Source organism: Medicago sativa, chromosome 1 (genome assembly GCF_051527215.1).
Source record: "Medicago sativa cultivar Bolivia chromosome 1, Bolivia_mono, whole genome shotgun sequence".
In the NCBI taxonomy this organism is placed as follows: Eukaryota; Viridiplantae; Streptophyta; class Magnoliopsida; order Fabales; family Fabaceae; genus Medicago; species Medicago sativa.
The window spans coordinates 72129867-72152276 of record NC_140749.1 but is presented as its reverse complement, the minus strand read 5'-3'; the positions used below and the strand labels follow the sequence as shown (position 1 = coordinate 72152276).

The following is a 22410-nucleotide window of genomic DNA, read 5'->3' as shown; positions in this document are numbered from 1 at the left end:
GATGAAGAAATCGTCCTCCTGGTCTTCCTTGCAGTTGCAAAATCGCACTTGGCTCTCTAGAATTCGTAACCCTTGTTTTTGGAATAGACTTCAGCATAAATAGGCACAGAAAATCGCCCAAATCGTGTCACGTTTTAAGTGAATCGTGACACGTTTTTACCTTCTGGAGCAAGAAACTGAATTAGGGCTTCACCAAATCGTGTCACGTTTTACCAATCGTGACACGTTTTCATAATGTCGAACCAAACCTTTCTGAAGCTCTTAAATCGTGTCACGTTTATGATAAATCGTGACACGTTTTCTTTCTTTGTATTTTCTTCAGTTTTTCTGCTCTTTTGCTGCATAAGTCTCCTTGTGAACTCCATTTTTGTGCTAAAATACATATAAAATTACGTAATGACAAGATGTCATCACTAGCTCTTCTCCTAGCTTCCTCTTCCTTCTCTCAAAACCAGTTTCTAAAGTTTTTACGTGAAAATGTTTCTGCCTCCTTTTCTTTCTTTTTTTCTCCCAAAAACTATAACCTCCCCTCTTTTCATTTAACTCCCACTAAACTCACATAATTACTATTTAATTCCCTTTAATTAAAATAAATAATAATTCTATATTATTTCTATTTCTCATATTATTTCCTCAAATAATAAAACATTATTCATTCAAATAAAACACAACTCCATAAATCATATAATAAAATAGAATTACACCATATATCACATAAAATCACACAAAACATATATTTCACATGAAATCACACACACACACACACACACACACACACACACACACACACACACACACACACACACACACACACACACACACATATATATATATATATATATATATATATATATCAAATAAAGTCATATAAAAATATTCACACATCTACTAAAAATAATTAAATAAAAATGGGGCGTTACAACTCTCCCCAACTTATAGAATTTCGTCCTCGAAATATTACCTCAAGCAAACAACTCAGGATATGACTCCTGCATCTTACTCTCCAACTCCCAAGTAAGACTTTCACCAGCTGCTCCTCCCCAAACAACTCTCACTAGAGGTATCTCCTTGCCTCTCAACGTCTTCACCTTGCGATCATCAATCCTCAAAGGTAAAGTTTCTACCGTAAGGTTGTCTCTAACTTGCACATCATCTCTAGGAATGACATGTGAAGAATCCGCTACATACTTCCGAAGTTGCGACACATGAAACACATCATGCAAGTTCGAAAGATGTGGTGGCAAACCAACTCTATAAGCCACTGTGCCAATTCTCTCAGATATTTGATAAGGACCAATAAACTTCGGAGTCAACTTCTTGGACTTCAATGCACGACCCACACCGGTCATAGGAGTGACTCTCAAGAACACATGGTCACCCTCTTGAAACTCAAGGTCCTTCCTACGCTTGTCATGGTAGCTCTTCTGTCGACTCTGCGACGCTTTCATATGCTCTCTTATCATCTTGACCTTCTCCGTAGTCTGCTGAACTATTTCAGGTCCCAACACGATACTTTCACCCGACTCAAACCAACACAAAGGAGTCCTACACCTTCGACCATATAAAGCTTCGAAAGGTGCCATACCAATACTTGAATGGTAGCTATTGTTGTACGTGAACTCTATCAACGGTAGGTGACTATCCCAAGCTCCACCTTGCTCAAGTACACACACCCTCAACAAATCTTCTAATGATTGAATCGTTCTTTCCGACTGACCATCTGTTTGCGGATGATAAGCCGAACTCAACTTCAACTGAGAGCCCAAAGCTTCTTGCAAGCTCTTCCAAAATCTCGAAGTGAGCCTCGGATCTCTATCCGACACAATACTCGACGGGACACCATGCAACTTCACAATATTATGAATATAAATCTCCGCCAACTGAGCTACTGAATAGGTGATATTAATCGGAATAAAGTGTGCCGACTTCGTCAATCTATCGACAACAACCCAAATGGCATCATGCTCGCTTTGAGTGTTTGGTAAACTCGTCACAAAGTCCATGGAGATGCTATCCCATTTCCATTCCGGCACATCTAATGGTGTCAACAAACCAGCAGGCTTCTGATGTTCAACTTTCGATTTCTGACAAGTCAAACACGCATAAACAAATTGTGCGACATCACGCTTCAACCCAGACCACCAAAACAGTTTCTTCAAGTCATGGTACATCTTTGTAGCTCCCGGATGGATACTCAAGCTACTTCTGTGACTTTCTTCTAAAATCAACTTTTTCAATTCATTATTATCAGGGATACAAATCCTGCCTCAGAATCTCAACACTCCTTGATCATCAACCTGGAAATCACCATCTGCAGTCTGATTACTAGCAACCATCAAGTCTACAAATTTCACATCAGCTTCCTGGGCTGCTTTGATACTCTTCAAGAAATCATTATTAATTTTCAACACAAAAACCACAGCAGCCAACTCTAAATCATGTGTAGGATAATTCTTCTCATGTATTCTCAATTGTCTCGAAGCATAAGCTACTATCTTGCCATCTTGCATAAGCACACCACCTAAGCCCAACTTGGACGCATCACAATATACAACAAAAGGTTTATCTGGCTCTGGTAAAATCAAAATTGGAGCCGTTGTCAATCTTCGCATCAACTCCTTGAAATTATTCTCACACTGAGCATCCCACACAAAAGCTTTACCTTTACAGGTCAACTGAGTCAATGGAAGTGCCAACTTCAAAAATCCTTCGATAAATCTTCTGTAATAACCAGCCAAACCAAGGAAACTTCTGATCTCCGTAACTGACTTAGGAGTCTCCCATTGCGATACCGCTTCAACTTTCGACGGGTCAACTGCAATACCACTACCAGAAATAATATGGCCAAGGAAACTTACTTCACTTAACCAGAACTCGCACTTTGACAGTTTTGCATACAACTTCTTTTCTTTCAGCACCTGTAAAACAATCTTCAAATGTTCTGCATGCTCTTCTTCATTCTTAGAATAAATCAAAATATCATCAATAAATACAACCACAAATTTATCTAGAAAAGCATGAAAAATTCTGTTCATATACTCCATAAACACACCAGGCGCATTAGTAACACCGAAAGCATCACTTTATATTCATAGTGTCCATACCGTGTCCTAAAGGCCGTCTTCTGCATATCTTCATCCTTCACCTTAATCTGATGGTAACCTGACCTCAAATCAATTTTACTAAACACACGTGCACCCACTAGCTGATCCATCAAGTCATCAATTCTCGGAAGTGGATACCTATTCTTTATCGTCACTTTATTCAACTGACGGTAATCTATGCACAACCTCATGCTACCATCCTTCTTCTTTACCAACAATAATGGCGCTCGCCAAGGTGAGACACTCGGTCTTACAAACTTCTTATCAAGCAATTCTTCTAACTGCTTCTTCAATTCTGCCAACTTTGAGGCTGACATACGGTAAGGAGCCATCGACACAGGCTTCGTACCTGGCACAAGATCGATCGAAAATTCAACCTCCCTCTCTGGTGGCACATCTACGATCTCATCAGGAAAAACTTCTAGAAATTCGTTTACAACCGGAAACCTATCAATCACAGCCTGATTCTCCACAGACAAATACGCCATCAAAGAAAACATTAAGTTCCCTTCATGTTCCAATTGCTTCAGCTGCTTAGTAGATAACAATTTTGCTCCACTCTATTCTTCAACAGAAGAGAAATACACAGACTTACTAAAACAATCAATATGAACATGGTTGTACTCCAACCAGTTCATACTAAGGGTTACACAACAAACAACAAACAGGACAACGAGGACAATACAAAATTGTCACCCAACACTACTAGGCTCGACACGACTCTACTAATTGGCCGGACGAACCGACTTGCTCTGATACCAATTGTAACACCTCGTTCTCAAAACAACGTAATATTAATAAATAAAATCAGAGTAATCACACAACGGAGTGTCACACTACTTTTCAAAATTTCATAAATAGAAAATATCTAATTATTTAAATACCAACATTTAGAATATCTTAATAAACTGCAGCGGAATAGTTCTTTAAAAATATAATTTCAACCAAATCCTACGTCAACGAAATTATTGGCACAAAGGCCTCAACGTAATAGACATTATCCTCAACAATAATAAACCCAACAACGAGGTCCTTTCAAAATATGATACATAAAAGAAATGAAGAAGACATTCGCGACGATCCCCATCCTAATATGTATCAGAGCCCTAGACACTTGAGCCAATCAACCTACAAGCCATCATTACCTGCACATTACCCACGGTCGAGGCAACATATACGCAGAAGGGGTGAGATACTTATCTAATAATAATAATATATAATTCATCAAATTAATGAAACAACGAAGCATATCACAACAGGCATCATTAATAATGTATATAAATAAATACATAAGCAACAACATAATTATTTTCAGCAACAAGATACAACAACAACAATGTTATCCACAACGACACCGATAACTCGACTATTCGACAACGACATCAACTCGACAATGCTACAACGACAACAACAACCCAACAATGCTACGACAACAACAACTAATGCATCATGCAGGTGGTACCAATCTACGCGCGTTGAATGTTAAGCATTCCAGGGCATAAGCCCTCAACAAATTGGATGGTTAAAGCATCCCAGGGCATAAGCCCCCAACAAATGAATGATAAACATTCCAGGGCATAAGCCCCCAACGGTTGAATGATAAACATTCCAGGGCATGAGCCCCCAACAGATGTGAGTATGCACTTGGACTCAACTTGTGTATATCAACATACAACTTCAACAACGACCACAACAACAACATATGTGCCTAAAACATTTATGACACACTCCCCAACTTCGACATCAGATGATACAACAACGTCAACGACGGAAAGGAAACAAGATAGCATAATAGAATGCATTAACATCATTTAAGGAATGAATTACATCAACATAATTGTCATATAACATCATAATATTACTCATAATCAATTATCATCATATATTTAACCACTTCAGACATCATAAACATCAGCATTACTAATCATTTAGTATCATACTATTATCATCATCAATCATAAACAACATCATCATCAAAACATCATCATCAAGACATCATCGTCAATAATCATTTATCATCATAACAACTACAACAACATCTATGACAACGACAATGTGCATTATTTACTATGACTCAACGACACAATAATTTTCAACAATGGAACAACAACTTTATTATCAACAACTAGCATATATATAAATCAATTACATTCATCTCAAAGTCTAAAACATCCCCCAAAAGCAATTAAGTTTTGATCAATAGAACATAAGTCAAATATCCATAAAACACCTCAACTAAATCCCTAACACTTAAGTTTGAAGTTGGGAAACCAACCATAAGTTTTTGGACTAACTTGGGATTAGTTATGCTAAGTTTTCTTAAGGTTTTCTGAAGACCCACCTGGACTATTTTTATCATAACTCAAAAACTATGAATCATTTTCATGTCAAACTAAAATCATTAGAAAGCTAACTCAAATATCTACAACTTTTATGTTTATACCGAAAGCTAATTCAACACGGAAAGGGGTGAAAAAGACACAAGAACGCAACAATCGAAGTTCTGACAGCACGCAACGAAAACACAACAAGCAGTCACCCATGAGGGGCTGCCTTGCTGCGCCCAGGCGTGGAAAACTGCGCCCAGGCGTGGGAAGGCAGTAGCCACCTGCGCTGCAGCTCTGTGCAGTCCCATTTTTTTTCGGTTTCACCGTTTCGTTCGTAAAAACCTAACCGTTACTCCGAATCCGATTCCGTTTTCGCCTACGCGTTCTATTCGACAAATCCTATTATATTTTACTGAAAAATCATATTTTCAAATCTCAAAAACTGCTTATCCCAGAATCACTTATTTCTCAAAAACACTTAAAATCACTTTTTCTCATAATCTCAATTTTCATCAACCCAACCCTAAATTTGATAAGGAACATTGCCTATGATAAATCTAAGACCTGAACATCAATTTAACATAACTTCAATGAATTTTCTATTCTATTAACAACCAAACACATCTTCAAAACCTAATTTCTCAAACAACCAAAACTATGAACATCAAAATAAGATTTACCCTAATCCCCAAAACTCACAACCTGCAACCTTTGCCAAACCCAATTTCAAAAAACATACTTAAGATTAGAGAATATGAATCCCAATTTCTGATCCTTGATTACCCAAAATACGTTTCAACAGAAGTTTCAGGTTCAATTAGGCAATATAGCAATCAAATAACATAGAAACATGCATCAACAACACAATTCATCATATTATAGCAATTAACCTAAAACTTTCTAACCCTAATACCAAAACACCACAATCATCAAAAATCAGAATTATACATATTATTAGTGAAAGGAATCCCACCCTTACCTTATCTCAGCAAATTCTACAGCAAAAATGGTTGGATTCTCTCTTCCTAGCTCTTCTCCTAGCTTCCTCTTCCTTCTCTCAAAACCAGTTTCTAAAGTTTTTACGTGAAAATGTTTCTGCCTCCTTTTCTTTCTTTTTTTCTCCCAAAAACTATAACCTCCCCTCTTTTCATTTAACTCCCACTAAACTCACATAATTACTATTTAATTCCCTTTAATTAAAATAAATAATAATTCTATATTATTTCTATTTCTCATATTATTTCCTCAAATAATAAAACATTATTCATTCAAATAAAACACAACTCCATAAATCATATAATAAAATAGAATTACACCATATATCACATAAAATCACACAAAACATATATTTCACATGAAATCACACACACACACACACACACACACACACACACACACACACACACACACACACACACACACATATATATATATATATATATATATATATATATCAAATAAAGTCATATAAAAATATTCACACATCTACTAAAAAGAATTAAATAAAAATGGGGCGTTACAACTCTCCCCAACTTATAGAATTTCGTCCTCGAAATATTACCTCAAGCAAACAACTCAGGATATGACTCCTGCATCTTACTCTCCAACTCCCAAGTTGTAACGCCCACTTTTTCATAATTGTTATTTGAATTGATTTATTAGAATATTATGTGAAATATTATTAATATATGTTATATTGGTGAAATATATGTTAATAGCTATTAAATAGGTATTTTTCTAAGTGGGGGAGAAATATTATTATTAGTAGAAATAATTAATTATTAAGGGAAAGAGTAGGACTGTGGTGAGAAGAGCAATTAGGGAAAGAATAAAATCAGTAAATGGGAAAGAAAAACATAACGCGTATAACTGAGAAAAGAGGAGAGAAAGCAGAGAAGTCAAAGAGAACCCTAATTGAACGAAGAACGCGGCTGTTGGAATTCAGAAAACTAATCTAAGGTAAGGGTGGGATTCCTTTCAATAATCTTGATATGTAATTCTGAAAATTGGTGAATTGTTGTTCTTGAGGTTAGGGTTAGAGAAGTTATGATAACTGATGAATTATGATGAATTATGTTGTTGAATGCATGGTTATATGTTGTTTTGCTTGCTATGTTGTATACAGAATCTGTAAACATTGTTCTAAATCATTTTGGGGGTTTGGGTGATTGAAAATTGGTTTTTAATAGTGATTCTTAAGCGAAAAACGCATTGATAAACTGATTTTTGAACTGCTGAGAAGCCCAAAATCGGCCACCGAATTGTCAAAATCGGCCACCATTTTCTGATCTAAATTTCCAGTTTTAGTTCTGGAAAAATCGGCCACCGATTTGTCAAAATCGGCCACCGATTTTCTGACAGGCCAATCTAGGAAATACTCACATTTTTCACCCATTTCTGTTTTGAATTAGCCTTCGGTGTAAACATGAAAGTTGTAGATAATTGAGTTAGCTTTCTAATGGCTTTGGAGTGACTAGAAAATTATTTGTAGATTTTGAGTTATGATGAAAATAGTCCAAGTGAGTCTTCAGAAAACTTTAAGAAAACTTAGCATAACTAATCCCAAGTTAGTCCAAAAACTTATGGTTGGTTTCCCAACTTCAAACTTAAGTGTTAGTGATTTAATTGAGGTGTTTCATGGGTATTTCGCGTTCTATTGATCAAAACTTAATTGCTATTGAAGGATGTTTTGAACCTTGAGATGAATGTAATTGATTTATATATATGTTATGTTGTTGATTTCCGTTGTTGACGTTGTTGTATTGTCTAATGTCGAAGTTGGGGAATGTGTCATAATTGTTTTAGGCACATATGTTGTTGTTGTAGGTGCTGTTGTAGTTGTATGTTGATATACACTAGTTGAGTCCATTGCATTTAGAGTTGTGTTGTTGCATAGTTAGCGATGGGGGCTTAATGCCTGACAGGTCCTTTATGACCTTAGCGATGGGGGCTTAATGCCTGACAGGTCCTTTATGACCTTAGCGATGGGGACTTAATGCCTGACAGGTTCTTTATGACCTTAGCGATGGGGGCTTAATGCCCGACAGGTCCAATTATGACCTTAGCGAAGGGGGCTTAATGCCCTGGTGGTACCACATGCATAATGAAGTTGTCTAAGTTGTTGTTGAGTTTGTCTAAGTTGTTGTTGAAGTTGTAGTCGCATTGTCGAGTTGTTGTCGTCGTTGTTGCATGGTCGAGTTGTCGGTGTCATTGTGGATAATGTTGTTGTTGTTGTTGTACCTCGTTGCTGAAAATAATTATGTTGTTGCTTATGTATTTATTTATATATATTATTAATGATGCCTGTTGTGATATGCTTTGTTGTTTTCATTAATTTGATGAATTATATATTATTATTATTGGATAAGTTTCTCACCCCTTCTGCTTGAAAACGTTGCCCTTCGTATGGGTAACTTGCAGGTAATGATGGCTTGTAGGTTTGGTCGGCTCAAGTGTCTAGGGCTCTGATACATATTATGATGGGGATTCGTCGCGACTGTTTTCGTTTTCTTCATTTCTTTTATGTATCATATTTTTGGTAAAAGACTTAATAATGGAGTTTATCGTTGTCGAAAATAATGTTGATTACGTTGAGGCCTTTGTGCCAAGATTTTCCCTTTATGTTGGATTTGGTTGAAATAGTATTTTCTAAAGAATTATTCCGCTGCAGTTTTGGAGATATTTTAAATGTTGATTTAAATAAATAGCTATTTTCTATTTATGAAATTTTGATTGGCAGTGTGACACTCCGTTGTATGGTCTACTCTGATTATATTAATTAATATTACGTTGTTGGGAGAACGGGGTGTTACAATTGGTATCAAAGCAGGTCGGTCCGTCCGGCCAATTAGTAGAGTCGTGTCGAGCCATGTAGAGTTGTTTGACAATTTATATTGTCTTAGTTGTGCTGATTTTTGTTGTTATGAAGAGAAGAGACGTGGAGGCTGCAAATTTTATTTGTTATAAGATAACTAGAATGGCTGGGAGAAACGATGCTGCAGTGGCTGCTGCATTGGAAGCTGCGGCCCACGCTATAAGACAACAACAAAATGCTGGTGCTGGTGTTAATGCTGAAGTGAGAATGTTGGAGGCTTTTCTGAGGAATCATCCTCCTACTTTCAAAGGAAGGTACGACCCTGATGGAGCACAGACGTGGCTCAAAGAGATTGAAAGAGTTTTCAGAGTTATGCAATGCACTGATGATCAGAAGGTGCGTTTTGGTACGCACATGCTGGCCGAGGAAGCTGATGACTGGTGGGTGAGCACTCAAACTACCCTAGAGCAAGAAGATGAGGTTATTACTTGGGCTGTGTTTAGGAGAGAGTTCCTAAACCGATATTTTCCTGAAGATGTTCGCGGAAGAAAGGAGATCGAGTTCCTTGAGCTGAAGCAAGGGAACATGTCGGTGACAGAGTATGCAGCGAAGTTTGTGGAGCTGGCTCAATTCTATCCACATTATACTGGAGACAATGCTGAGTTTTCTAAGTGTATCAAGTTTGAGAATGGTTTGCGTGCTGATATTAAGCGAGCCATTGGTTACCAACAGATCCGTGACTTTTCTGCTTTGGTGAGCAGATGCAGAATCTATGAAGATGATTCAAAGGCTCATTATAAGATTGTGAATGAGAGGAAGAGTAAGCAGCAACAAGATCGTAGGAAGCCTTATAGTGCTCCAGCTGATAAGGGCAAGCAAAGGGTGAATAATGAGGGAATGCCTAAGAAGAATGAGACTCCTGCTGGGATTATTTGTTTCAAATGTGGAGAAAAAGGTCACAAGAGTAATGCTTGTGGTGCTGATGAGGTGAAAGGGTGCTTCCGTTGTGGCGTCAAGGGGCATACAATTTCAGATTGCAAGCACGACGACATTATTTGTTTCAATTGCGGTGGAAAGGGGCACATTTCTGCTAAGTGTACTGAACCAAAGAAGGCCCCGGCTAGGGGAAGGGTGTTTGCCTTGTCTGGTACTCAAACGGAGGATGAGGATCGTTGATCTAAGGTACAATTTCGAGGACGAAATTCTTTTAAGTTGGGGAGAGTTGTAACGCCCACTTTTTCATAATTGTTATTTGAATTGATTTATTAGAATATTATGTGAAATATTATTAATATATGTTATATTGGTGAAATATATGTTAATAGCTATTAAATAGGTATTTTTCTAAGTGGGGGAGAAATATTATTATTAGTAGAAATAATTAATTATTAAGGGAAAGAGTAGGACTGTGGTGAGAAGAGCAATTAGGGAAAGAATAAAATCAGTAAATGGGAAAGAAAAACATAACGCGTATAACTGAGAAAAGAGGAGAGAAAGCAGAGAAGTCAAAGAGAACCCTAATTGAACGAAGAACGCGGCTGTTGGAATTCAGAAAACTAATCTAAGGTAAGGGTGGGATTCCTTTCAATAATCTTGATATGTAATTCTGAAAATTGGTGAATTGTTGTTCTTGAGGTTAGGGTTAGAGAAGTTATGATAACTGATGAATTATGATGAATTATGTTGTTGAATGCATGGTTATATGTTGTTTTGCTTGCTATGTTGTATACAGAATCTGTAAACATTGTTCTAAATCATTTTGGGGGTTTGGGTGATTGAAAATTGGTTTTTAATAGTGATTCTTAAGCGAAAAACGCATTGATAAACTGATTTTTGAACTGCTGAGAAGCCCAAAATCGGCCACCGAATTGTCAAAATCGGCCACCATTTTCTGATCTAAATTTCCAGTTTTAGTTCTGGAAAAATCGGCCACCGATTTGTCAAAATCGGCCACCGATTTTCTGACAGGCCAATCTAGGAAATACTCACATTTTTCACCCATTTCTGTTTTGAATTAGCCTTCGGTGTAAACATGAAAGTTGTAGATAATTGAGTTAGCTTTCTAATGGCTTTGGAGTGACTAGAAAATTATTTGTAGATTTTGAGTTATGATGAAAATAGTCCAAGTGAGTCTTCAGAAAACTTTAAGAAAACTTAGCATAACTAATCCCAAGTTAGTCCAAAAACTTATGGTTGGTTTCCCAACTTCAAACTTAAGTGTTAGTGATTTAATTGAGGTGTTTCATGGGTATTTCGCGTTCTATTGATCAAAACTTAATTGCTATTGAAGGATGTTTTGAACCTTGAGATGAATGTAATTGATTTATATATATGTTATGTTGTTGATTTCCGTTGTTGACGTTGTTGTATTGTCTAATGTCGAAGTTGGGGAATGTGTCATAATTGTTTTAGGCACATATGTTGTTGTTGTAGGTGCTGTTGTAGTTGTATGTTGATATACACTAGTTGAGTCCATTGCATTTAGAGTTGTGTTGTTGCATAGTTAGCGATGGGGGCTTAATGCCTGACAGGTCCTTTATGACCTTAGCGATGGGGGCTTAATGCCTGACAGGTCCTTTATGACCTTAGCGATGGGGGCTTAATGCCCGACAGGTCCAATTATGACCTTAGCGAAGGGGGCTTAATGCCCTGGTGGTACCACATGCATAATGAAGTTGTCTAAGTTGTTGTTGAGTTTGTCTAAGTTGTTGTTGAAGTTGTAGTCGCATTGTCGAGTTGTTGTCGTCGTTGTTGCATGGTCGAGTTGTCGGTGTCATTGTGGATAATGTTGTTGTAGTTGTTGTACCTCGTTGCTGAAAATAATTATGTTGTTGCTTATGTATTTATTTATATATATTATTAATGATGCCTGTTGTGATATGCTTTGTTGTTTTCATTAATTTGATGAATTATATATTATTATTATTGGATAAGTTTCTCACCCCTTCTGCTTGAAAACGTTGCCCTTCGTATGGGTAACTTGCAGGTAATGATGGCTTGTAGGTTTGGTCGGCTCAAGTGTCTAGGGCTCTGATACATATTATGATGGGGATTCGTCGCGACTGTTTTCGTTTTCTTCATTTCTTTTATGTATCATATTTTTGGTAAAAGACTTAATAATGGAGTTTATCGTTGTCGAAAATAATGTTGATTACGTTGAGGCCTTTGTGCCAAGATTTTCCCTTTATGTTGGATTTGGTTGAAATAGTATTTTCTAAAGAATTATTCCGCTGCAGTTTTGGAGATATTTTAAATGTTGATTTAAATAAATAGCTATTTTCTATTTATGAAATTTTGATTGGCAGTGTGACACTCCGTTGTATGGTCTACTCTGATTATATTAATTAATATTACGTTGTTGGGAGAACGGGGTGTTACAATTGGTATCAAAGCAGGTCGGTCCGTCCGGCCAATTAGTAGAGTCGTGTCGAGCCATGTAGAGTTGTTTGACAATTTATATTGTCTTAGTTGTGCTGATTTTTGTTGTTATGAAGAGAAGAGACGTGGAGGCTGCAAATTTTATTTGTTATAAGATAACTAGAATGGCTGGGAGAAACGATGCTGCAGTGGCTGCTGCATTGGAAGCTGCGGCCCACGCTATAAGACAACAACAAAATGCTGGTGCTGGTGTTAATGCTGAAGTGAGAATGTTGGAGGCTTTTCTGAGGAATCATCCTCCTACTTTCAAAGGAAGGTACGACCCTGATGGAGCACAGACGTGGCTCAAAGAGATTGAAAGAGTTTTCAGAGTTATGCAATGCACTGATGATCAGAAGGTGCGTTTTGGTACGCACATGCTGGCCGAGGAAGCTGATGACTGGTGGGTGAGCACTCAAACTACCCTAGAGCAAGAAGATGAGGTTATTACTTGGGCTGTGTTTAGGAGAGAGTTCCTAAACCGATATTTTCCTGAAGATGTTCGCGGAAGAAAGGAGATCGAGTTCCTTGAGCTGAAGCAAGGGAACATGTCGGTGACAGAGTATGCAGCGAAGTTTGTGGAGCTGGCTCAATTCTATCCACATTATACTGGAGACAATGCTGAGTTTTCTAAGTGTATCAAGTTTGAGAATGGTTTGCGTGCTGATATTAAGCGAGCCATTGGTTACCAACAGATCCGTGACTTTTCTGCTTTGGTGAGCAGATGCAGAATCTATGAAGATGATTCAAAGGCTCATTATAAGATTGTGAATGAGAGGAAGAGTAAGCAGCAACAAGATCGTAGGAAGCCTTATAGTGCTCCAGCTGATAAGGGCAAGCAAAGGGTGAATAATGAGGGAATGCCTAAGAAGAATGAGACTCCTGCTGGGATTATTTGTTTCAAATGTGGAGAAAAAGGTCACAAGAGTAATGCTTGTGGTGCTGATGAGGTGAAAGGGTGCTTCCGTTGTGGCGTCAAGGGGCATACAATTTCAGATTGCAAGCACGACGACATTATTTGTTTCAATTGCGGTGGAAAGGGGCACATTTCTGCTAAGTGTACTGAACCAAAGAAGGCCCCGGCTAGGGGAAGGGTGTTTGCCTTGTCTGGTACTCAAACGGAGGATGAGGATCGTTGATCTAAGGTACAATTTCGAGGACGAAATTCTTTTAAGTTGGGGAGAGTTGTAACGCCCACTTTTTCATAATTGTTATTTGAATTGATTTATTAGAATATTATGTGAAATATTATTAATATATGTTATATTGGTGAAATATATGTTAATAGCTATTAAATAGGTATTTTTCTAAGTGGGGGAGAAATATTATTATTAGTAGAAATAATTAATTATTAAGGGAAAGAGTAGGACTGTGGTGAGAAGAGCAATTAGGGAAAGAATAAAATCAGTAAATGGGAAAGAAAAACATAACGCGTATAACTGAGAAAAGAGGAGAGAAAGCAGAGAAGTCAAAGAGAACCCTAATTGAACGAAGAACGCGGCTGTTGGAATTCAGAAAACTAATCTAAGGTAAGGGTGGGATTCCTTTCAATAATCTTGATATGTAATTCTGAAAATTGGTGAATTGTTGTTCTTGAGGTTAGGGTTAGAGAAGTTATGATAACTGATGAATTATGATGAATTATGTTGTTGAATGCATGGTTATATGTTGTTTTGCTTGCTATGTTGTATACAGAATCTGTAAACATTGTTCTAAATCATTTTGGGGGTTTGGGTGATTGAAAATTGGTTTTTAATAGTGATTCTTAAGCGAAAAACGCATTGATAAACTGATTTTTGAACTGCTGAGAAGCCCAAAATCGGCCACCGAATTGTCAAAATCGGCCACCATTTTCTGATCTAAATTTCCAGTTTTAGTTCTGGAAAAATCGGCCACCGATTTGTCAAAATCGGCCACCGATTTTCTGACAGGCCAATCTAGGAAATACTCACATTTTTCACCCATTTCTGTTTTGAATTAGCCTTCGGTGTAAACATGAAAGTTGTAGATAATTGAGTTAGCTTTCTAATGGCTTTGGAGTGACTAGAAAATTATTTGTAGATTTTGAGTTATGATGAAAATAGTCCAAGTGAGTCTTCAGAAAACTTTAAGAAAACTTAGCATAACTAATCCCAAGTTAGTCCAAAAACTTATGGTTGGTTTCCCAACTTCAAACTTAAGTGTTAGTGATTTAATTGAGGTGTTTCATGGGTATTTCGCGTTCTATTGATCAAAACTTAATTGCTATTGAAGGATGTTTTGAACCTTGAGATGAATGTAATTGATTTATATATATGTTATGTTGTTGATTTCCGTTGTTGACGTTGTTGTATTGTCTAATGTCGAAGTTGGGGAATGTGTCATAATTGTTTTAGGCACATATGTTGTTGTTGTAGGTGCTGTTGTAGTTGTATGTTGATATACACTAGTTGAGTCCATTGCATTTAGAGTTGTGTTGTTGCATAGTTAGCGATGGGGGCTTAATGCCTGACAGGTCCTTTATGACCTTAGCGATGGGGGCTTAATGCCTGACAGGTCCTTTATGACCTTAGCGATGGGGACTTAATGCCTGACAGGTCCTTTATGACCTTAGCGATGGGGGCTTAATGCCCGACAGGTCCAATTATGACCTTAGCGAAGGGGGCTTAATGCCCTGGTGGTACCACATGCATAATGAAGTTGTCTAAGTTGTTGTTGAGTTTGTCTAAGTTGTTGTTGAAGTTGTAGTCGCATTGTCGAGTTGTTGTCGTCGTTGTTGCATGGTCGAGTTGTCGGTGTCATTGTGGATAATGTTGTTGTTGTTGTTGTACCTCGTTGCTGAAAATAATTATGTTGTTGCTTATGTATTTATTTATATATATTATTAATGATGCCTGTTGTGATATGCTTTGTTGTTTTCATTAATTTGATGAATTATATATTATTATTATTGGATAAGTTTCTCACCCCTTCTGCTTGAAAACGTTGCCCTTCGTATGGGTAACTTGCAGGTAATGATGGCTTGTAATTCCGTACATAAAGATTCAGGAAATATGGGATCTCCGCCTACACAAGCAAATTGTCGATAAAACTCCAAAATGGCATTTTCTTTTGACCCTATTTTTTTTTCCTCCTTTTCATTGAGGAAAGACATAAAAATTTCGGGGTAGCAAACGTTCTCAAGAATTTCGCTTAAATTCGAACCCATAGCTGATGATAGAACTAGAATAGATATTTTCTGTTTCCTACTTACACGAGCCCATATCCTTGCTTTTCTATCAATTTCTAACTCTAATCTTCCCCCCCAATCGGATATTATTGTGCCAGTATAGGGCTCAAGTGTCTAGGGCTCTGATACATATTATGATGGGGATTCGTCGCGACTGTTTTCGTTTTCTTCATTTCTTTTATGTATCATATTTTTGGTAAAAGACTTAATAATGGAGTTTATCGTTGTCGAAAATAATGTTGATTACGTTGAGGCCTTTGTGCCAAGATTTTCCCTTTATGTTGGATTTGGTTGAAATAGTATTTTCTAAAGAATTATTCCGCTGCAGTTTTGGAGATATTTTAAATGTTGATTTAAATAAATAGCTATTTTCTATTTATGAAATTTTGATTGGCAGTGTGACACTCCGTTGTATGGTCTACTCTGATTATATTAATTAATATTACGTTGTTGGGAGAACGGGGTGTTACACAAGTAAGACTTTCACCAGCTGCTCCTCCCCAAACAACTCTCACTAGAGGTATCTCCTTGCCTCTCAACGTCTTCACCTTGCGATCATCAATCCTCAAAGGTAAAGTTTCTACCGTAAGGTTGTCTCTAACTTGCACATCATCTCTAGGAATGACATGTGAAGAATCCGCTACATACTTCCGAAGTTGCGACACATGAAACACATCATGCAAGTTCGAAAGATGTGGTGGCAAACCAACTCTATAAGCCACTGTGCCAATTCTCTCAGATATTTGATAAGGACCAATAAACTTCGGAGTCAACTTCTTGGACTTCAATGCACGACCCACACCGGTCATAGGAGTGACTCTCAAGAACACATGGTCACCCTCTTGAAACTCAAGGTCCTTCCTACGCTTGTCATGGTAGCTCTTCTGTCGACTCTGCGACGCTTTCATATGCTCTCTTATCATCTTGACCTTCTCCGTAGTCTGCTGAACTATTTCAGGTCCCAACACGATACTTTCACCCGACTCAAACCAACACAAAGGAGTCCTACACCTTCGACCATATAAAGCTTCGAAAGGTGCCATACCAATACTTGAATGGTAGCTATTGTTGTACGTGAACTCTATCAACGGTAGGTGACTATCCCAAGCTCCACCTTGCTCAAGTACACACACCCTCAACAAATCTTCTAATGATTGAATCGTTCTTTCCGACTGACCATCTGTTTGCGGATGATAAGCCGAACTCAACTTCAACTGAGAGCCCAAAGCTTCTTGCAAGCTCTTCCAAAATCTCGAAGTGAGCCTCGGATCTCTATCCGACACAATACTCGACGGGACACCATGCAACTTCACAATATTATGAATATAAATCTCCGCCAACTGAGCTACTGAATAGGTGACATTAATCGGAATAAAGTGTGCCGACTTCGTCAATCTATCGACAACAACCCAAATGGCATCATGCTCGCTTTGAGTGTTTGGTAAACTCGTCACAAAGTCCATGGAGATGCTATCCCATTTCCATTCCGGCACATCTAATGGTGTCAACAAACCAGCAGGCTTCTGATGTTCAACTTTCGATTTCTGACAAGTCAAACACGCATAAACAAATTGTGCGACATCACTCTTCAACCCAGACCACCAAAACAGTTTCTTCAAGTCATGGTACATCTTTGTAGCTCCCGGATGGATACTCAAGCTACTTCTGTGACTTTCTTCTAAAATCAACTTTTTCAATTCATTATTATCAGGGATACAAATCCTGCCTCAGAATCTCAACACTCCTTGATCATCAACCTGGAAATCACCATCTGCAGTCTGATTACTAGCAACCATCAAGTCTACAAATTTCACATCAGCTTCCTGGGCTGCTTTGATACTCTTCAAGAAATCATTATTAATTTTCAACACAAAAACCACAGCAGCCAACTCTAAATCATGTGTAGGATAATTCTTCTCATGTATTCTCAATTGTCTCGAAGCATAAGCTACTATCTTGCCATCTTGCATAAGCACACCACCTAAGCCCAACTTGGACGCATCACAATATACAACAAAAGGTTTATCTGGCTCTGGTAAAATCAAAATTGGAGCCGTTGTCAATCTTCGCTTCAACTCCTTGAAATTATTCTCACACTAAGCATCCCACACAAAAGCTTTACCTTTACAGGTCAACTGAGTCAATGGAAGTGCCAACTTCGAAAATCCTTCGATAAATCTTCTGTAATAACCAGCCAAACCAAGGAAACTTCTGATCTCCGTAACTGACTTAGGAGTCTCCCATTGCGATACCGCTTCAACTTTCGACGGGTCAACTGCAATACCACTACCAGAAATAATATGGCCAAGGAAACTTACTTCACTTAACCAGAACTCGCACTTTGACAGTTTTGCATACAACTTCTTTTCTTTCAGCACCTGTAAAACAATCTTCAAATGTTCTGCATGCTCTTCTTCATTCTTAGAATAAATCAAAATATCATCAATAAATACAACCACAAATTTATCTAGAAAAGCATGAAAAATTCTGTTCATATACTCCATAAACACACCAGGCGCATTAGTAACACCGAAAGGCATCACTTTATATTCATAGTGTCCATACCGTGTCCTAAAGGCCGTCTTCTGCATATCTTCATCCTTCACCTTAATCTGATGGTAACCTGACCTCAAATCAATTTTACTAAACACACGTGCACCCACTAGCTGATCCATCAAGTCATCAATTCTCGGAAGTGGATACCTATTCTTTATCGTCACTTTATTCAACTGACGGTAATCTATGCACAACCTCATGCTACCATCCTTCTTCTTTACCAACAATAATGGCGCTCGCCAAGGTGAGACACTCGGTCTTACAAACTTCTTATCAAGCAATTCTTCTAACTGCTTCTTCAATTCTGCCAACTTTGAGGCTGACATACGGTAAGGAGCCATCGACACAGGCTTCGTACCTGGCACAAGATCGATCGAAAATTCAACCTCCCTCTCTGGTGGCACATCTACGATCTCATCAGGAAAAACTTCTAGAAATTCGTTTACAACCGGAAACCTATCAATCACAGCCTGATTCTCCACAGACAAATACGCCATCAAAGAAAACATTAAGTTCCCTTCATGTTCCAATTGCTTCAGCTGCTTAGTAGATAACAATTTTGCTCCACTCTATTCTTCAACAGAAGAGAAATACACAGACTTACTAAAACAATCAATATGAACATGGTTGTACTCCAACCAGTTCATACTAAGGGTTACACAACAAACAACAAACAGGACAACGAGGACAATACAAAATTGTCACCCAACACTACTAGGCTCGACACGACTCTACTAATTGGCCGGACGAACCGACTTGCTCTGATACCAATTGTAACACCTCGTTCTCAAAACAACGTAATATTAATAAATAAAATCAGAGTAATCACACAACGGAGTGTCACACTACTTTTCAAAATTTCATAAATAGAAAATATCTAATTATTTAAATACCAACATTTAGAATATCTTAATAAACTGCAGCGGAATAGTTCTTTAAAAATATAATTTCAACCAAATCCTACGTCAACGAAATTATTGGCACAAAGGCCTCAACGTAATAGACATTATCCTCAACAATAATAAACCCAACAACGAGGTCCTTTCAAAATATGATACATAAAAGAAATGAAGAAGACATTCGCGACGATCCCCATCCTAATATGTATCAGAGCCCTAGACACTTGAGCCAATCAACCTACAAGCCATCATTACCTGTACATTACCCACGGTCGAGGCAACATATACGCAGAAGGGGTGAGATACTTATCTAATAATAATAATATATAATTCATCAAATTAATGAAACAACGAAGCATATCACAACAGGCATCATTAATAATGTATATAAATAAATACATAAGCAACAACATAATTATTTTCAGCAACAAGATACAACAACAACAATGTTATCCACAACGACACCGATAACTCGACTATTCGACAACGACATCAACTCGACAATGCTACAACGACAACAACAACCCAACAATGCTACGACAACAACAACTAATGCATCATGCAGGTGGTACCAATCTACGCGCGTTGAATGTTAAGCATTCCAGGGCATAAGCCCTCAACAAATTGGATGGTTAAAGCATCCCAGGGCATAAGCCCCCAACAAATGAATGATAAACATTCCAGGGCATAAGCCCCCAACGGTTGAATGATAAACATTCCAGGGCATGAGCCCCCAACAGATGTGAGTATGCACTTGGACTCAACTTGTGTATATCAACATACAACTTCAACAACGACCACAACAACAACATATGTGCCTAAAACATTTATGACACACTCCCCAACTTCGACATCAGATGATACAACAACGTCAACGACGGAAAGGAAACAAGATAGCATAATAGAATGCATTAACATCATTTAAGGAATGAATTACATCAACATAATTGTCATATAACATCATAATATTACTCATAATCAATTATCATCATATATTTAACCACTTCAGACATCATAAACATCAGCATTACTAATCATTTAGTATCATACTATTATCATCATCAATCATAAACAACATCATCATCAAAACATCATCATCAAGACATCATCATCAATAATCATTTATCATCATAACAACTACAACAACATCTATGACAACGACAATGTGCATTATTTACTATGACTCAACGACACAATAATTTTCAACAATGGAACAACAACTTTATTATCAACAACTAGCATATATATAAATCAATTACATTCATCTCAAAGTCTAAAACATCCCCCAAAAGCAATTAAGTTTTGATCAATAGAACATAAGTCAAATATCCATAAAACACCTCAACTAAATCCCTAACACTTAAGTTTGAAGTTGGGAAACCAACCATAAGTTTTTGGACTAACTTGGGATTAGTTATGCTAAGTTTTCTTAAGGTTTTCTGAAGACCCACCTGGACTATTTTTATCATAACTCAAAAACTATGAATCATTTTCATGTCAAACCAAAATCATTAGAAAGCTAACTCAAATATCTACAACTTTTATGTTTATACCGAAAGCTAATTCAACACGGAAAGGGGTGAAAAAGACACAAGAACGCAACAATCGAAGTTCTGACAGCACGCAACGAAAACACAACAAGCAGTCACCCATGAGGGGCTGCCTTGCTGCGCCCAGGCGTGGAAAACTGCGCCCAGGCGTGGGAAGGCAGTAGCCACCTGCACTGCAGCTCTGTGCAGTCCCATTTTTTTTTCGGTTTCACCGTTTCGTTCGTAAAAACCTAACCGTTACTCCGAATCCGATTCCGTTTTCGCCTACGCGTTCTATTCGACAAATCCTATTATATTTTACTGAAAAATCATATTTTCAAATCTCAAAAACTGCTTATCCCAGAATCACTTATTTCTCAAAAACACTTAAAATCACTTTTTCTCATAATCTCAATTTTCATCAACCCAACCCTAAATTTGATAAGGAACATTGCCTATGATAAATCTAAGACCTGAACATCAATTTAACATAACTTCAATGAATTTTCTATTCTATTAACAACCAAACACATCTTCAAAACCTAATTTCTCAAACAACCAAAACTATGAACATCAAAATAAGATTTACCCTAATCCCCAAAACTCACAACCTGCAACCTTTGCCAAACCCAATTTCAAAAAACATACTTAAGATTAGAGAATATGAATCCCAATTTCTGATCCTTGATTACCCAAAATACGTTTCAACAGAAGTTTCAGGTTCAATTAGGCAATATAGCAATCAAATAACATAGAAACATGCATCAACAACACAATTCATCATATTATAGCAATTAACCTAAAACTTTCTAACCCTAATACCAAAACACCACAATCATCAAAAATCAGAATTATACATATTATTAGTGAAAGGAATCCCACCCTTACCTTATCTCAGCAAATTCTACAGCAAAAATGGTTGGATTCTCTCTTCCTAGCTCTTCTCCTAGCTTCCTCTTCCTTCTCTCAAAACCAGTTTCTAAAGTTTTTACGTGAAAATGTTTCTGCCTCCTTTTCTTTCTTTTTTTCTCCCAAAAACTATAACCTCCCCTCTTTTCATTTAACTCCCACTAAACTCACATAATTACTATTTAATTCCCTTTAATTAAAATAAATAATAATTCTATATTATTTCTATTTCTCATATTATTTCCTCAAATAATAAAACATTATTCATTCAAATAAAACACAACTCCATAAATCATATAATAAAATAGAATTACACCATATATCACATAAAATCACACAAAACATATATTTCACATGAAATCACACACACACACACACACACACACACACACACACACACACACACACACACACACACACATATATATATATATATATATATATATATATCAAATAAAGTCATATAAAAATATTCACACATCTACTAAAAATAATTAAATAAAAATGGGGTGTTACACTATCCACCATCTCCCTTACCGTTGCACCCTTATTAAGTGCCAGATCAAAAAGGCGTGGGAATTGCACACAAAGCGGTGCTCCTCCCACCCAATTGTCGGACCAAAAGTAAGTATCACTCCCTCCACCCA

At 37.3% G+C, this 22410-nt stretch overlaps 2 protein-coding genes and 2 long non-coding RNA genes across 4 annotated transcripts; 2 read left to right on the top strand and 2 right to left on the bottom strand.

The window, feature by feature from the left end:
- Positions 1 to 3953: 3953 nt before the first annotated feature.
- On the bottom strand, positions 3954 to 6853 carry LOC146957092 (uncharacterized). Its single transcript, XR_015017790.1, has 2 exons — positions 6411 to 6853; positions 3954 to 4249 (listed from the first exon to the last, which is right to left on the bottom strand). It is a non-coding gene; the product is annotated as an uncharacterized LOC146957092 (long non-coding RNA).
- Positions 6854 to 9407: 2554 nt separating this feature from the next.
- LOC146957091 (uncharacterized) lies at positions 9408 to 10421 on the top strand. Its single transcript, XM_085750045.1, has one exon. The coding sequence runs from the start codon at positions 9408 to 9410 to the stop codon at positions 10419 to 10421; it is 1014 nt and encodes a 337-aa protein (XP_085606171.1).
- A 2366-nt stretch (positions 10422 to 12787) lies between these two features.
- Positions 12788 to 13801, top strand: LOC146957090 (uncharacterized). The gene has a single exon (XM_085750037.1). It carries the CDS (start codon positions 12788 to 12790, stop codon positions 13799 to 13801), a length of 1014 nt encoding a protein of 337 aa, XP_085606163.1.
- Positions 13802 to 19284: 5483 nt separating this feature from the next.
- LOC146957089 (uncharacterized) lies at positions 19285 to 22152 on the bottom strand. Its single transcript, XR_015017766.1, has 2 exons — positions 21743 to 22152; positions 19285 to 19580 (listed from the first exon to the last, which is right to left on the bottom strand). It is a non-coding gene; the product is annotated as an uncharacterized LOC146957089 (long non-coding RNA).
- Positions 22153 to 22410: the final 258 nt, after the last annotated feature.

Bases quoted from the DNA above. Each gene is read 5' to 3' on its own strand.
- LOC146957091 (XM_085750045.1), top strand. From the start codon at position 9,408: ATGGCTGGGAGAAACGATGCTGCAGTGGCTGCTGCATTGGAAGCTGCG.
- LOC146957090 (XM_085750037.1), top strand. From the start codon at position 12,788: ATGGCTGGGAGAAACGATGCTGCAGTGGCTGCTGCATTGGAAGCTGCG.